At 40.3% G+C, this 17,241-nt stretch overlaps 3 protein-coding genes across 3 annotated transcripts; 1 reads left to right on the forward strand and 2 right to left on the reverse strand.

Annotated features, from left to right (window-relative positions):
* Positions 1 to 397: 397 nt before the first annotated feature.
* LOC107040300 (dynein regulatory complex protein 11-like) lies at positions 398 to 5,776 on the reverse strand. Its single transcript, XM_029126251.1, has 7 exons — positions 5,634 to 5,776; positions 5,407 to 5,559; positions 5,195 to 5,340; positions 3,185 to 4,309; positions 2,811 to 2,955; positions 1,282 to 1,597; positions 398 to 838 (listed from the first exon to the last, which is right to left on the reverse strand). The coding sequence occupies exons 1-7, from the start codon at positions 5,774 to 5,776 to the stop codon at positions 398 to 400; spliced, it is 2,469 nt and encodes an 822-aa protein (XP_028982084.1).
* Positions 5,777 to 6,329: 553 nt separating this feature from the next.
* LOC107040301 (leucine-rich repeat protein soc-2 homolog) lies at positions 6,330 to 9,634 on the forward strand. Its single transcript, XM_015260329.1, has 4 exons — positions 6,330 to 6,674; positions 6,745 to 7,059; positions 7,341 to 7,673; positions 8,184 to 9,634. Exons 1-4 carry the CDS (start codon positions 6,330 to 6,332, stop codon positions 9,564 to 9,566), a joined length of 2,376 nt encoding a protein of 791 aa, XP_015115815.1. The 3' UTR covers positions 9,567 to 9,634.
* A 1,119-nt stretch (positions 9,635 to 10,753) lies between these two features.
* LOC107040338 (odorant receptor 46a) lies at positions 10,754 to 17,021 on the reverse strand. The gene is made up of 3 exons (XM_015260389.1): positions 16,755 to 17,021; positions 14,171 to 14,891; positions 10,754 to 11,094 (listed from the first exon to the last, which is right to left on the reverse strand). Exons 1-3 carry the CDS (start codon positions 16,890 to 16,892, stop codon positions 10,754 to 10,756), a joined length of 1,200 nt encoding a protein of 399 aa, XP_015115875.1. The 5' UTR covers positions 16,893 to 17,021.
* Positions 17,022 to 17,241: the final 220 nt, after the last annotated feature.

Below are 17,241 nucleotides of genomic sequence, written 5' to 3' on the forward strand. Positions count from 1 at the left end.
CCATCTTTCAGTCGGGGCCTTGCGGCCCAATTTTTTACCATTTATGGGCCTCAAGTTGAATGTTACGCATTCACTTGTTAAATATGTTAAATGTGTTAACTAGACATTCACAGCTTCTGCGATTATTTTTATTTCATTTTTGGGGCCTTAAGACCCAAAAAAGTCAACATACGTGGACGTAAAATAGAATTTTATTTTTGTTAAATACACGTTTAAATGCGCATTGGGCAACTCTTCGTTTTTTTATTCTCTTTCCGTTCGGGCCTTAAGGCTCACGCGGAAGATGGCACCTCAAAAAATACTATTCATTTAAAAATACTGCCCTACAACCCGGTAAATCCAAAAAATCGTGTAATGACCATTAGTTAAATCAACTGCCATAAACATACCTCGAAAATTATTTCTTCTTCCCCGGCGGATAATCAATCGCCTCCCTCTCCTGCCTCATCATCTTCACCCATTTCCTCCCAAGTGGAGTTTTCGTCTGGAACTTCGCAAAGTCATCAACGATTTTCGGTGGAATACTCGGATTCCTCTGCAACTCCTTCAAAATTTCTTCTGGTTTCAACGGTTCGAACTTCAGTCTCATTCGTCTTCTCAAATTCAGGACATTCTCCACAGCCTCACGAATGACATCGAGAGAATAGCCCACAGAAGCTTTAGCCAGCGCCGAAACATCAAAATGTCTGCTGACATAATGATATTTCATCAAGATATCTTGATAAAACAGATAGACGGAGTTGTAATCGGAGACAGGAATTGTGATGAAAGTTTCATATATCTTGTAGAATTTTTTAGTTGCTTTCCAAGGCTCCGATGCCAGTCCCAACACGAGAGTCTGCAATGAGACACTTTCATCGAAAAAATGCATAAAGATAAATAATTCATGATTTGAATTCATGCGGTTATGCAATAATTGGTCTTGCTGTCTGGCAAAATGAAAATTGAAAATTTAATTCATTCCCTTGCGGAAGAGATCCGCGGAACAATGGAAGATACATCGGAGAAATTTATCAACGCTCCTCTCCATTAATTCGACAATTAATAATCATTTTGACACATTCGATATTTGATTAGTCGCATTGGCGCACGCGTGCGGAATTAAATCCAAGGCCGCTTGCGGCACCAACAGGTTAGCGACGCCATAAACTGCGTGGGACGTACGGGTTTGAGACAAGTTTTCTTTTTCACATCGGTTATCTCTCTATTTACACCCATGTTGTATTGAAGAATTTAAAAATGATGACAAAAATTGATATGGTGATATTTTGGATTACTTACCTGGTCACCGGGCTTGATGCCCTTTATGAATTTAGGAAGTAGTTTAGCGAGCCGCTTGGGTTGATTCTCTCTCTCTTCCGGTGGTATTTTTTTCAACCACGGCTTCTCGCCTCCGTCTATGAGGACAATGGAAGGTGGGTAGTTCTTAGCGACTGTATTTATCATCTTCATAAGTCTCTTTTCATTCTCCTTGCCTTCATATTGTCCTGCTAGAACACTCGGGGTCAAGTCGAATAAGAGAGCCCCAATCTCGTTGGCAATAGCGTGAGCCAGAAATGTCTTCCCGGTTCGTGGGAGGCCAGCTATACATACTGATCTGAAAAGTATATTTTCATCACGCTGTGACGAAAAGTGAACTTTTCGGCACGCTCCGCGTGCCTAAAAGTCCAATTTCCGCCACATTGTGATGAAATAGTATATTTCGTAACGAGTGCAAAAAACATTTTTTCACGAGTTACGAACAATATTTTCGGCGGAGCGTGCCGAAAAGTTCACTTTTCGTCACAGTGTGATAACAAATATTGTTCGTAACTCGTGAAAAAATGTTTTTTAGCTCGTTACGAAATATACTATTTTGACACTGCTGCTACGTTCACCTCGTGTCGAAAAGTGCCTTTTCGTTTACTCGTAAACGAAAAGTCCTTTCCTTTACTAGTAAACGAAAAAAGGCACAGTTCGCCACTCGCTCAACGTAACATCACTGTCAAAATAGTATACTTCGTAACGAGTGCAAAAAAGTGTTTTTTGGCGAGTGGGAGGTTTATATCATGAGTCGAAGGCAAGTGATATAATCCCACGAGCTAAAAAACATTTTTTCACGAGTTACGAACAATATTTTTCATCACAATGTGGCGGAAATTGGACTTTTAGGCACGCGGAGCGTGCCGAAAAGTTCATTTTTCGTCACAGCGTGATGAAAACTATTGTTCGACACATGTGAGACAGGAATTTTCAGCTCGTGAGATTGGCAGCCCTCGGCTTCGCCTCGGGCCGCCAACTTCACACTCGTGAAAATTCTGTCTCACTCGTATCGAAATATACTATTTTTTGATGGGTTGACACCACTTGGACAATATTTCAATAGAGTGGAATTCGCATTTTGCGTGAGGATGCCTCTGTTAACCCACTGCTTCGCGTGGTGCGTCCCCACTCGCCAGCGGATGCACGCGCCGCCATTACACCCACCCGCTTTTTTCAACTTTTGCAACCTCTTCAACCTTTTCAACCTTTCCGACTTTTTCAACATTCTCAACCTTGTCAACATTTTCAACTTTTTCGATATTTTCAACTTTTTCATCTTTTCCAACTTTGTCAACGTTTTCTGTCTCCACAAACTTTTTTTCACCATTTTTCAACTTTTTCAACATTTTGACTCTCAATAATTTTTCGTTTTTCACAACTTTTGATCCTTGAGAATTTTTGACTCGGAATCAAGTCGAATTAAAAATCCCCGATCATTACCCCCACCCGCCTCACACCGGAACGATCTGCGACGTACGCGAAGCAATGGATTAAATTCAAAGAATTACCGAAATGACGGTGCCATAGTGTGAGCTTCCTTGGACCCCAACGGAAGAACACAAGTCTCCATAATCAGACTCCTTATCTCCCCCAACTTGTGCTTGTAATCCTTCCGATCCCTCTGAGCTTCGAAATTCTGATACGACAGATCCCCTAACCAATCGCACAACCTCGCTTCCGGATAATTTTGAATTATTCTAGAAGAGACTAATTCCCGAAACACCTCTTCTACTTCGTTCTTGTTCACCACCTCTTCTCCTTTCTTCTTCTTCTTCCCCTTCTTCCCTTTTTTCTTCTTCTTCTTGCCTGTAATCGGACGAGAGCTAGATCAAAATATTTTTACGGAAAATACGAGTTTACGAGTTTTGAGGTTAGGAAGAACCTTTCTTCATCCCTGGGAACTGAAACTTCGGATCGTCGTTCTTGTGATCCTTGATCAAGGCATCATTCATCCGATCCAATTCGAGTCTCATCAGTTCATCCACAGCTTTCCTCGCTTCCAACTGAAGTTCGTAGAATATTTCTTCCTTGATGATATCAGTGTTCACGGTCTGACTCAAATTCTCATCCCGCAAACTCCAATTCGTGAGGAATTCTTTTTTAACATCAACAATCGTCTGGAGGACCTTGGACTCCGGCGGAGTCCATCCTTTCTCTTCCTTATCCTTATCCTTTCCCAATTTTTTCTTATCCTTTCCTTTCTTCTCTTCCTTCTTATCCTTCCCCTTTTTTCCCCCTTCAGCTTTATTTTTCTCCTCCAATTTTTTGATGAGAAATTCCTCAGGCGTCAAAGTTTGTCCCGTGACGATCATCACCGATCCGCCATTTTGTTCAGGTGGATAGATATCAAAATGGCCGACAGCAGCCAGCCACTCTTGAAACCACGCTCGTATCTCCTCGGATATGTCGTCCATGACGTCGAGACGTCTAGCCTCAAAATTTTTAGCCCTCTCTCGGGAAATTGTCTCTTGCACTGCAGTCCTGAACTGCTGCTGGAGTTCTTGGATCCTCGATCGATTCCTCAGATCCTCTTCGAAGACTGTCCTATCTTTTCGACTTGGGATGATCATACCCATCGACATTTCCGCCTTCTCCCTGCGTTTTGCGAGGAGCTTCCGTGTCCAGAAACCCCTCCACGTCCTCTGGATCGTTGTTGCGGCGTTCTCTTTAACTTCTCTTTTGTATTTTTTCAATTCTATATCGCCGCACTTCAGCTTTCTGTGGTAATCGTGATCCCTTCGGACGTTGGCGCCAACTACTCGACCCATCCGTGCCCTCTCGTGGCGTTGGATCAGGGAAATGGCCTCGGAGAAGGCTTTTTTAAGGTTATCGGCTCTCTCCCGGGCGATCCTGACTTCCTCGGGTTCCCTGGGGATGGGGAGGTTAGGGGTTATGATGGATTTCAATGATTTCCGGCGACGAACCATCGATGGGGCACGGGTCAAGGAAGGAGCACTCGGGAATTCGGTTGACAGGAGGCGATCGTCGGGGTCTAGCTCGGGTTCAGCTATTGAATATCATGAAATCATCACGAATTGGGGTTTTTATTCATTTTTTAACGTGGATATGTTTACAGTTTTATTGTGCGGGTCATTTTGAGAGAAAGACGTTATGCCGCAGCGCCGTCTGTGGACTCAGAATGAATTCGGATTCGAAGGGGTAGTTATCCGCGGCCGATGGCATATCGACGGTCGGTTATTATCGTTCGAAATAATAGCTGAGTTTTTTACCCATTCAAAAATTCCCGGAAATTTTTCTTCGTCAGTTTTTCCTCGGTTAATTTTTCCCTTGGAATTTTTTCCACTCACTTTTTTTTCCTGTATAGATTTTTCTCCCGACATTTTGCCCCTTTGAAAAATTACCGGAAATTTTTCCCTGTCAATTTTTTTTCGGGGATTTTTTTCCGAGGGATTTTTCACGGGGAAAAAAATCCGGGGACTGAAAAGGGTAGATTTCACAATGTATTTGTGGATTTGTCTTGAAATCAAAGGTATTTGTGCGGTAGAGGTAAGGGAAGACAATTTTAAAAAATTTAGTATTCGATATTTCATGTAGAATCGTGTCTAAGTCCAAAAATAAAATATGATATAATTATCATCGATAATTATTAATAACGCGCATATTTTATTTTAATTAATACTTATCACACGGAGAGAAATATTCAATAAAAATTACATATCTTTTCCGCAATTCCGGAGCGAAATGTGGTTGTAGGAAATTTTACGGAACTGTCACGAAATTTTTCCGGAGCGTTCCGTAATTTTTATCTGAATCTCCTTAAATTTTCTAAGTCGATTCCGTAATCGGCGAGTGAATTATGAGTACCGTAATTTTTACTGAACATTTCTCTCCGTGCATCGATAATTATTAATAACGTGCATTCAAGCCTTACGAGCATCCAATTTATCGACGAGATCTTGAATAATCTTCTTCCGCTCCTCCAATTCGTTTTTGCGATCTGCGGTATAACTGGAAATCGGCAGAATGTGGATGTCATCTGGGGTCCACTTCAGCTCTGTTAGGAGATCATCGGGCCACCTGGAATCAATTTTTAGTCGCCCAATGCATTATTCATCTGTATAATCACTAAAGTCGTTTACTCACTGATAATCAGAACAAGTTAATTTGACAATTTCTCTCCTGTACTCCAGCATCCGCCCCACGGAGCAGTCAAAGAGACGCTTTATCAGCTCTCTCTTCTGACTGTGGATCATCTGATCGTACAGTTGTCCCAATTTTTGGACTAGATTTCTGTATCTGCGAATGAGGATTGTGATGAAATAGAGAAGAGTGAATGCTGCTAGGAATTATTTGAGACTTTGGGCGAGTACTTTATGTAAATGGGGAGAATTGTCTTCACCGCGTCATGTTTGGATTTTGGACTCTGATCCGCATGGATGTTTTCATCCAACACCAGCAATTCCCCTGCCCTGTGCTGCGCTGAGTGCCATAATTTATCGTAGGATGACGACATTTTTATTGTAAAACTGGAAATTTTGATTCCTGAATTTTTCTTCTTTTCAAGTCATTTTTAGGTTAATATACTCGTTCTGAAGTTGAACGATGTCCGACGAATTTCGAGGCTTCGGGAGTGAGAAAAAAGACTTAAATGCGAGGATGAAAAAATCGGAAGAATAGTTTATGAAAATTGCTCTTTTTCTAAGAACTGGAGGAAACAAATTTAAATTCATCTGAAGAAAATAAATAATTGTAAGAAATGTTTAAAAATACGAGGTGGTTACATGTGTTGGTGCCGCCATCTTGTTTAGATACCTCCATCTTCCAGAAAGGGCTTTAACGATGGCGGCCGTCCCACCTCGTATTTTCAAATATTTCTTAAAATGATTTATCCCCTTCGAAGAACCCTCAACTCGCTGCATCCGGTTTCTATAAAATGAACAAACGTTTCAAGCCATCTTTCCTGATTTTCCCCTCCCTTTCACCGATAATTCACGGTGCAAGTTTCAGAGATTTCCTCTGCGTTTTTGACAAAAAAAAAATCAATCCATTTTATCTCTAATTCCAGGATGCCGTGGAAATGTCAACTTCTGATAATCCTAGCCTCCCTAACTCTATTTTCACTCAGCCCTGTCGCCGGAAATCCACTGGAAGACGCCTCTTCCACCTCCGGCCCTCCTGAGAGGCCCCAAAATGACGTCCGGACGAAAACGAAAAAAACCGGAACATCAAACACCTCATCACCACCTCCCGGCGATTCAGAGACACCCGCGACCTTGATGACACCCACATCAGCCATCAGAAGTGTCACCGAGACCACCTGGGAGTGTCCGAACATCACACAAATTGGAGTTGAGTGTTTCTGCGATTTTCCTCACACCCTCAGCTGCACAGGAGACAGAACTGCATTGGAGGTAAAAGCAATGGCATCTAATAAACAATACCACACATGTTCAGATTATTTTTATATATTTTTCATTTCAGATAATAGGTGATCATTTGAGAAGCAGCCGCGAAGGAATAATTTCTCTCCTGGATGTCACAGTAACGGGAATATCAACGCTACCATCGAGATTTCTAGAGGGCGTTGCACTCCACGGACTCGTCATATCCACCGGCGAGCTCCGAAGAGTCAATGAGAACGCCTTTACCGCATTAGTGAGACCTCTGCAAGCCCTAGGACTCCCCAACAATCTTCTCGAAGCTATTCCAACAGCTGCCCTGATGCATCTCCAGGGACTGGAGAGACTGGATCTGTCCAGGAATAAATTAAAAACCCTTGAGTCGCAATCATTCAAAGTAAGAGGGCCAGCTTCTTACCAGTTATTTTTACAGCAATAAAATTTTTCGAATCGATTGAAACTTCTTATTAATTTCTCCTGTTCATGAATTTTTTCCACCTCTTCCCTTCAATTCCAGTTACTCTTGCAGTCACTTCACAATACATAATTCAATACTGACGACTGGAATGAGTTGAATTAATTGAGATTCCCTTCCCACGATTAATTCTTCTGATTGAAAACACGTTGACAAGTTTTTATCAACGAAATACTTGATGATTCTTGGGTTTTTTTTTTCAGGGCCAGTCGAGTCTCACGTATCTCGATCTCTGTGACAATTTACTATCCCAATTGTCTCCTCAAGCGTTTGTACCGCTGAAGGTCTTGCGTTCATTGAAGATGAGGGGCAATCGACTGAGTGTATCGGCACTCTCGGCATTGCGCGGTCTCAAGCATCTCGAGGAACTTGATCTGTCGAGAAATCTTCTCATTGGTCCCTTGGGGCCCAATTTACTACCGTCAATGCCACGATTGAGGGTTTTGACGCTTTCCGAGAATGAACTGGGAACGGTGAAACAGGGAGCACTTGGGGGACTGAGGAACTTGACGTATCTCAGTTTAAGTCATAATCAGGTGAACAATTTGGGACTATTTATGACTTAAAACATTTGTTCATTTCATAGGAACCGGATAAGGCGAGTTGAGGATAATCTGAGGAGGAGAAATATTTTTTAGGAAGGTTTGAAAATGTGAGGTGGGGGCGCCGCCATCTTTTCCTTCTACTTTAGAGAAGCAAAAAATTTATGAAATTCAAAATTCATTTATTCATGATCTATGGCGAATAAAGTAAAACGGATGCTTAACTTTATTCTTTGGAGTGTAACGAACATTAAAAAAAAAACTAAAATCGTATGAAATTTACGGCGCAAGCAGCATTTTGAAGGTAAAAACCAGGAAAAAATGAAGCAAAATCGATCGGGTCCGCGATTTTCCCTAGTTATTCCCATATTCCGTTACATATATCGCAAGCGGTTCAATGGTTCCCAAGGCCCAGTGAAGACTGAAATTTCCCTGACGTACCCCCTTAATGTTTATACATATGTCCCTGCTAACTACTATTTACCGAAATATTCCTCTTCCCAGATCGATGTTCTGGAGGACCACGCTTTCCGACACCTCTCCACCCTGACCCGTCTGGACCTTGCCAGCAATCAAATAGTAGCCGTCTCCAGTGCATCCCTAGCCCATCTGGACAACCTAATCACCCTAGACCTGACCCACAACTTTCTCCCCTCACTCACAAGTGACCTCATAATCCCCTTCCGCAACCTCCAGGACCTCCGGCTCGACGACAACGACATCACAATGGTGGACTCTGAAATACCCACCTCCAAACTCAAGTTGAAACGCTTCTCCCTGTCCGACAACCCCCTCAACTGTGACTGCAACATCTTGGAGTTCGCGAATTGGCTGAGCAATTCGTCCCTCGAAGAGGAGGACCGATCGTCCGCGGTCTGCGCGACTCCCCCAGCCCTGGAGAACGGCGTCCTAACACAGGTGTCACCAGGAAGTCTTTTATGCGGCGAGCCAACACCTCCCATGATGACGAAACTCCCTCAACCGCAGGTCCAGGTGACCCTCAAGGAATTCCGTTACGACAGAAGGACAGGCGTCAATCTCGTCTGGCGTGTGGAGTCGTGCACCGAGAGGTACACCTGCGACAACCTGATCATCTACGAAGTGGTGGGGGACTCCGAGATCGAGATTGACTCCAGTCCTCTTCACTGCGAGTCAAGCCTCATGAGGGATCCCTGCCATCTACCGGTCGCCATTCCATCGTCCCTGGACCTGCAAATTGGTCACAAATATCGGTACTGCATCGTTCTCTTCGTGTCGACAGCCACTGATGAGTTGACTTTGGGCCTCGGCTGCAGTGATCTCTTGTTCCTGGAGGAGAGCAGCCCCAAGTGGGAGGAAATAACGAGGCAGAAGGCGGCACTGGCGACTCCGACGACAGTGGCGCCACTCAAGGAGAGGATCACTGGGGTCCACGTTAACATCTCCGACGAGGGCTTTCTCACTGTTGACGTCAGCTTGTCCACGAAAAACGACCTGGAGAATCTCTGCGAAGTCTCGGTGGTCATCTTCGCTGAGGATTCATTCCTCCACCGAAAGAAGTTGAACTGCAGCCAACCTAGTGTCACAGTGCCAGGACTGGTACCGGGGAGGTACAAAGTCTGCGCAAGTCTGCTGGATCCTCTCGGGGATGAGACTTCCGGGGAAATCGGTGGGGAGAGATCTAGGTGTGTTGAGGTCCAGGCGTTTCGGGAAAACACCGAGATGATCATTCTGGGGATTGCTGGCGTCTCGTGTCTTGTGTTCGTCACGGTTTTTTTCATTGGCAGGAGCTTGTTGAAGAAATTCAGGGGACCGAGGATTCAGACTCAGTGCTTCATGCCTGCGCAGGAGTTTGAGATCACTCATAAAGCGCATTATATTCAACTGTTGACTACTACTAAAGTCTGAAATAAGTGATTAATTTGAAATAATTTCATTGTATATACAGATGTATTCGACGATAGGGTGTTCTATCATTTTGTCAATGTCCAGGATTAAGGGTGCCAAGTGAATTTGGCGATGACCTTGAAAATTGACATTCACCAACGAAGTTATAATTTTTTAAATTAATAGTATTAGACAGATGGTAAACATCGGTGACAATTTTAAAATTTTAGAACTTATGGATATCGAGAAATTAAATAAACAAAATCAGTCTTGTACACGGCCTCTTATGGAGTTTTGATTAAATTGAACGTTTCAACCCCCTAGGAACTCAAGAAAAATTTGAAAAAATTTGAAGATATGGGGAATTATGTGTTCAATGTGATGGCGACAAAAAACAATGGGGTACCGGGGTGAATAAGAGAGATATTTCAACCCGCCGTACCCATTTGATCCCATGCTTTCTCGAGGTTCGTCACGCGAAATAGAGGATTTTCCGCATTTATTTTCTCGATGTCTAGTTCCGGTTGCGGGTTTGAAATTTCGTTGGATGGATGAATACATATTTCTCCAATGATGGAGGGAAAGAAAAAATTTTTTTTGAATCTTTTTTCAAATTCACTTGGCACCCTTAATTTATAGAATAGGTATTTAACACAAACAGGTCATTCTGCCATACGTAATTTAATTGTTTTCTTGTTTTTTTGTATTGAAAAGATAATAACATGTACATATAAATTCATTTGATAACTGGTATTTTGTTAATGTTCATAATTTTTGTTACCGATCTAGATTTGAGTTGTTACAGTTGTAATTTGCGGTGGAGACTTGAATGCCGTGTGGAATAGAGGCCACTGCGCACATCAACTGAGTCTTACCCACCCCGCACTCTTAATATCTACATAAAGCTCAAGCTAAAACGACAAATGTAATTACGTTACTGCATGCAGATGAAAGAATATTAGAAGAAGAAAATTACGGGGAAAAAGAGGGCGATAGAAATTACAGAGGGGACTATAATGATGGGTTCGATGGAGTTTCATGTACAGATGCTATTTTTTTTCTTTGACCCCTCCTTCCCCCAAATAATGCTGACACGTAGCAAACTTATTATCAATTTATTTCCGGATTTTTCGTCAGGTTTTTTACAAAATGCTTCGTTCGTCTGTGCTATATCCACTATACGTAGTTGAACATTTATAAAGTGTGATTCAATCGTAAAACATGAGTCTTATCACCGAGCAATACGAGGCTGTCAACTTCACGATATTCTTGAAATAGTCCATGTTCATCCGGTAGAATTTACCGCAGGTCAGGTAGAAGGGATCGTTCAATCTCCTCAAGATGAAACACACGTCCTGCATGGATTTTTTTGGTAGAGTGTACCAGGGCGAACTGTAAACCTCGTCTCGCAAATTTTCTAGTTGATTAGTGAGCTTTTCGCCGGCGTAACAGTAGACGAATAATTGCACGTAAATTATCATCAATTCAAAGACTGCTTTTATCACCATTGCGATGTTTTGGTAGTACCAAGCGACAAAGGTGTTGAGTACTGAAAGAAATTAGGAGTAAAAAAACTACTGAAATGCGGGGGGAAATTTTGCGCTAACAATTCTGAGCCTAGAATGGACAGAAAAATGTGAAAGATGGCTTCAAGAAATGGCTCATTTTGTAGAAACCGGATGAAGCGAGTTGAGGGTGATCTAAAGAGGATGAATGATTTTAAGGAATGTTTGAAAATGCGAGGTGGGAACCGCAATTTTTAAAGCCCCTGAATGTCTTCAGTATCAGTCTGTCATAATCCCTACATAACGACCTCTAATCCTATCTCACCAATGGCATCAATATTTCCATCTCGGCCCTCTAATCCTATCTCACCAATGGCATCAATATTTCCATCTCGGCCCTTCTCTCAGAAGTTTTGACTTTTTGAGCAAGTTTCGAAAAAAATCTGACATTGACGTTACGAAAAAAATATGACATTGCAAATTTTTATGAATAATCAAGATTGCTTATGTGATTGATCTTATTTTCGTGTTGGAAATGCAAATTCTCAACACGTCTAGTGTGCGGAAGGTTGCGAGTTCGATCCCAAGTCTAAACGAATTTTTTTACCTGAGGCTCCGGCGAGCGGGAGGTTGCTAATAGAGTGACCGCCTGTACCGGCATGGGTTTCCTGTGGTTTCTTATGTTACTCCTATATTCTAATAGGACTGCGAATACGGTATAGTGCAGTATGGAGAATAGAGGGAAGGAGGTCTGTTATGGGAGCCTTCATTGGAAATGGGGAGGGCTAATGAATCGGCACGATAGGTGACGAAGACTCTTCCAGGTGACTCTTTGATTGACTATGACCCACTCACAGACACAAGATTTCGGATGTATTAATGTATTTGTTGATTCTGCTTTCAAATCCAATTTATCCGTCGATACTCTTGTTATAATCTTGGTTTATTCCGCTTTCTATCATTACTAGATCTGTGCGCGCACTTATCTATTTGTTGTGAAAATGAAGAAATCGAATTTATTAAACTTCATATACTCATAGATGTTTTATAAATGTTGATCATGACTTAAAGAGAATTAAGAGAAGGAAGAGTGAAACATCAATGAATAATTTTTAATCTTCGATTAATTCCTTTTTTTACGGTTTAAAATAATCTGATTGAAATCTGTAATGGTTGAAAAATGAGGGGAGGGTTATAAATTGATTTCTTAGGAAACTGAAAAAAGTTCTTGAATTCTTCGGAAAATTTCACAATTTTCTAGATAACCGTAAATCTTCAAAGATTTTTCTCGAATTATTTGGGAAAACGAAGAATTTTCATGAATTTTGTAGAGTTTAGAACTTATGTATGAAAATCTGAGAAGCAAGAATTTATCATTTTTGCGTATGATAAATATGAAAAAATTGAAATTTTGGAAGTGCAGAATACTCTGCGAGTTAAAAAAATTTAGAAATACTGTTTTTTTTCGCATGCTCAACAATCAGAAAATTTAGATATGTTTTGATATAAAGACAAACTTCACACATGAAAAAATGAAAAATGTGATGCGGAAATTTTTTTTGGAATCTGAAGAATTTGAAAATCCCGGGGATTTTATTCAGCGACTACTTCACGTGACTCATTGACCAATCAAAATTGAGGATTAGCGGTCAGGCAGTTTGGAGATATTTCGATATAAAACAACTTCACGTTTCTGTCATCTTTAGTAAAATAGGATTCTTCAATAAAATGAAAAATTGCAGGCGGCTGTATCTTTGATACAGCTGTAATTGTACGCCGATACGTCCATGATCTTTCCTTCTTTCTCGAATTTTCTAGAAACTACTTGCATTCCCTTGAGTTTTCGAGAAACTCCTTCCATACCTTCGAATTTTCGATACACTCTCTGAATTCTCTTGAAATTTCTAGAACCTCTTGGATTGTTCGAAATGTCAAGAAACTTCTCGAATTACCTCGAAATGTCGAAAATGTTCTAGAATTCCGATAGATGGCGCTGCACATAAGTACCGGTTCCCAAAATGACCCCCCATATTGAAACCATAGACGTATCCACGTAAAAAGGTTTGATAATAATGACGCGGAGGTGTTCTTCGTTCACGAAAGCGCAGAACTTCCTTCAAATGTTCAATTAAAAATAATAAAATACATCTTTTCTTATTTCCACTTGATCCAAGCAAATCACTAATACCATTCTAAAGTTTCCTCTCCACCGCGTGTGTCAGACCGCACGCAATTGCTGCGATCTCTAGGATTTATTTGAAATTTTCGGTTTAGGCCCCATCCTCACAGTTCGACGTCCTTCCCTCTATTTTTCATAGGTTGGATAGAAGTGCCGAGTGGGACCCGAAAATGGACCGGGAGGCTGTAAAAAAATTCTGTAGCTCGAACTGTGAATAGCATTGTCATTCATCGCATTTCCAATTTATCAACAAATTCCAATTTATCAACAAATCAACGATTTCTAGGGCTGTTCCATTAGCATAATTCGTCTCAAGATATCATGAGCGTAATAATCAGAATCGTGAAAAACCACTCAGCTTCTTAAAATTGCAACTTTTGCAATGAACCTCCAAACTAAGTTTAGAACCAAAATTTCATTTTTCATTGAATCCATGACAAAATCATTAATGCTCTTTATACCATTTTCAACTCGTATCATTGTTCCTGCAAAATTACCAAATTTATCAATCTGTCCCAGGGATCGCCATCAATGTTAAATTTTTTTAATATTATAAGGATTTGACATTTATATTAATAAAGGTTTAAAATATGTTGATCTGATTTTTCAAATAATATAATATTAATAATCAGATTTTTCTCGAATAATGATCTATTTAAAATTTGTTGATATCAAACTGTAAATTTACCACTAACTGAATAATTCAAATTTTTTAATGGGGATTTTCGATTACACGAATAATCAATCTTCCTACCTCAATTATTGATTGATAAGATAGTTAAAAATTGGTATATTTGAATTGATGATACTTAAGTACTCAAAAAACTTGAGAGTGATGTTAACTAATTGATGGCTGCAATATTTAACGGTAATTAAATGTTATAAATTTGGCTATCCCTGATCCTTTCAATTTTGTCATGAATGATGCAGAAAGCACTTACGCAGGATCGTCACCAACCCAAGATACAGCACCATATGTATCAATATAATAACATTAAATGACCTCTCAAAAAGATCGCACAGGTTGAGCAAATGGTTATGCCTGTCAATGAACTGACGATAAACTTCCTGTGGATTCTTTGACGAATCAAAACTTGTACCATTCCAATTTCTCCCACTGTCGAGTTTCAGAATTTCAATCTGTCCGCACATGTGACTGAGAATTATGAACAGAGATACATCGAATCCCATGTTACTGAGACTGCCCACTATCTGCTGTATACAAGTGGCGAAGTAGGCGATCAGGAACATTTGGTTTGATGTGTTCGATGGCAGCCAACAGCCGCTACCCCATGGCAAGCTTCCATCTATCATCGCGCTACTATTCTCCCGATGATTTTGTGTCAATAGGAAAAATGGAAAATGTGATATTGTTGTGTATGTCAACAGCATGCACAAACTCGTTATCTCTAGGAGGAAGGTAAATCTGCCAATGGCCACCCACTCCATCATGGTTCTTTTAGCTTCGGCATCGTTTTGCCGAGACCAATCCTCAACAGCTGACTCCAATATTATTTTCATGTTCCTCCAGTAGACTCTGGGCAATATGATCTTGGCTATTGCCACTGGGTACGACAGTGCTCCCACTATGGACTCTATTATTTCCTCCGTTTGACCACAGCCGGATATCAAATCTATTACTTGTTCGTACAACATAATCCACTGTAAATCATCAATATTTTTACTTAAAACAAGTGAAATTGCTCTTGTATTGCATATAGTATAGTTATTGTTGGTAATAAATTAACAATATGTTTCCGAATGGTTATTTTGGTTTATTTGGTAATGGTTTATTTCATTTTATTAGATTGAATAAGATTTCTTCTCAACTGATTTCATCAGATTTTCAACTTAGTCGAATGTTATCATCATCATTCGTATTATCCCTGTCTTCTGTACAACTGATTGTCTTTTTTACAGTTCTATATCGATAAATGTGGCGCGAGTCACAAACGAATTATTATTTCGAAATTCATATAACGCGTCTCGAATATTGTATATCGTCGTATTCGAGATAAATATCATTTTGTCATTCCGGCCGTAAGGCAGCGTTTCACGGACGCTCTGCGTCCGTGAATCTCTGCCTACAGCCGTCATGGCAAAAAATATTGTTCGTCATACGGCCAAAAAAAACTTTTCTGACGAATATGAGGTTTGCAGCACGAGCCGAAGACGAGGGAATAGTATATTTCGTCACTAGGCCGAAAGAAACTTTTCTGGCGAATATGAGTTTGCAGCCCGAGCCGAAGGCAAGGGCTGCAATCATATGAGCTAGAAAAGTTTTTTTTGGCCATATGACGAACAGTATTTTTTGTTATGACGGCCGTAGGCAGAGATTCACGGACGCGGAGCGGAGCGTCCGTGAAGCGTTGCCTCACGGCCGGAATGACAAAATAGTATATTTCGTCACTAGGCCGAAAAAAACTTTTCTGGCGAATNGGGCCTAATGACGAAATATACTATTCTATCCTTGTCCCTCACGAAATTTCTGGACAATTCTCGTACCTTCCATAACAAAAGGTCTTTAAACGCGCACGCTCAGGCCGCAAGACAAGCATACAGTCAGTGCCATAACAATTGAAGAAGAAGAAGAAGAAGAGATCCGCACGCTCCCGACGAAATAGATCAGTCGAACTTAGTCCGATTCTCAAATTCGATGTAAACACATCTAATGTGCTAAAAACAACACCTTTATTCTGGTAAAACACGAGTTATTATTCTACGACATACACCTAACCGCCACAAAATATACTATTTTGGCCGTATGACGGACAATATTTTTTGTCATGACGGCCGTAGAGCGTCCGTAAAACGCTGCCTTACGGCCGCAATAACAAAAAATTTATTTATACATACTCGAATGAATTTGAAACATCACATTTGACGAAACTATCAGAAAGCTCACTTTCAGGGAAAGTCATGAAAATCTCGAATTTTTCAACAATCATCATAAAAATTGAATCAACCAATATAGCTATCCAAATCATCTTTTAACTTCGACTTAATGGCATTAAAATAAACATTTTAAATAATGATTGAATTCATTTGAAGCATGATATTCAAACATATCCCTGAAATTCTCATTTTAAAAAATACAAAATTTTTGCAAATTTTGAAATAAATCAAAATAACGATTATTGCTATCGCCCTCATATTCGAACTCGGTCAAAAGGACATCCAAACAAATTTTTTAAGCCATCATTCAACCAATTCAGAACATTTATTTATTTATCGTGAGACAGGCGATTTTGGAAAAAAATCAAAAATTAAAAAAATTAATCAATGAATTGAATTTTAATTAATAGCCATCGATAGGGCTCAACAATACCTATATTTGAAAAAATCGGATTCAATTCCATGCACTCATTAGCGAGTAATTGAAGCAAAACTTTATTGCATTTTCTGACTTTTTGGATCATACTGGGTCGATATAACACAAAAAATCCAAAACTTAAATTTGAACGATTACAAAACTTCCATTCAGAAGCAAAAATATTCAACGATTTATCCGTAATTATTACTCACATTTATCGTCAAAACAATGATCATTCGAATTATGGAAAATACTTCCTGGCACTCGAAGGGATAGATTCCCAATCCACGATTGATTAATCTGTAAAACCCCAAATCGTATTCTGCATCCTTATTCCATTTCTCCAACATTTTTACGGATGAGTCACTTGACTGAGAGGAAAATCAACGTAATTTCAGCAATCGAGAGAAGCCTCATTCGATTCCCTTCAGTTTCAGCGAACAAAGGTGACTAATTCATGGCGAAATTTTTTCTTGAATCTCTTCCCATTTATTTTATATAATCAGACATGGACGAAATTTTTATTGCCTCTTCATATGCGTATGTATACTATTCCGACGACGTAAGTATTGTAGGCCAACGTGGGCTCTCGCTGGAAGACAAATGTAATTGTGCGTAAAGACAGTATGTATCCGTTGCGCATGGTCATTGGGCAACGAAACATCCCTGATGAAAAAATTAAGAATTGATACGGACTAC

This window comes from Diachasma alloeum, unplaced genomic scaffold, assembly GCF_001412515.2.
Source record: "Diachasma alloeum isolate Michigan unplaced genomic scaffold, Dall2.0 Dall_scaffold_00327, whole genome shotgun sequence".
NCBI classification, from domain to species: domain Eukaryota; kingdom Metazoa; phylum Arthropoda; class Insecta; order Hymenoptera; family Braconidae; genus Diachasma; species Diachasma alloeum.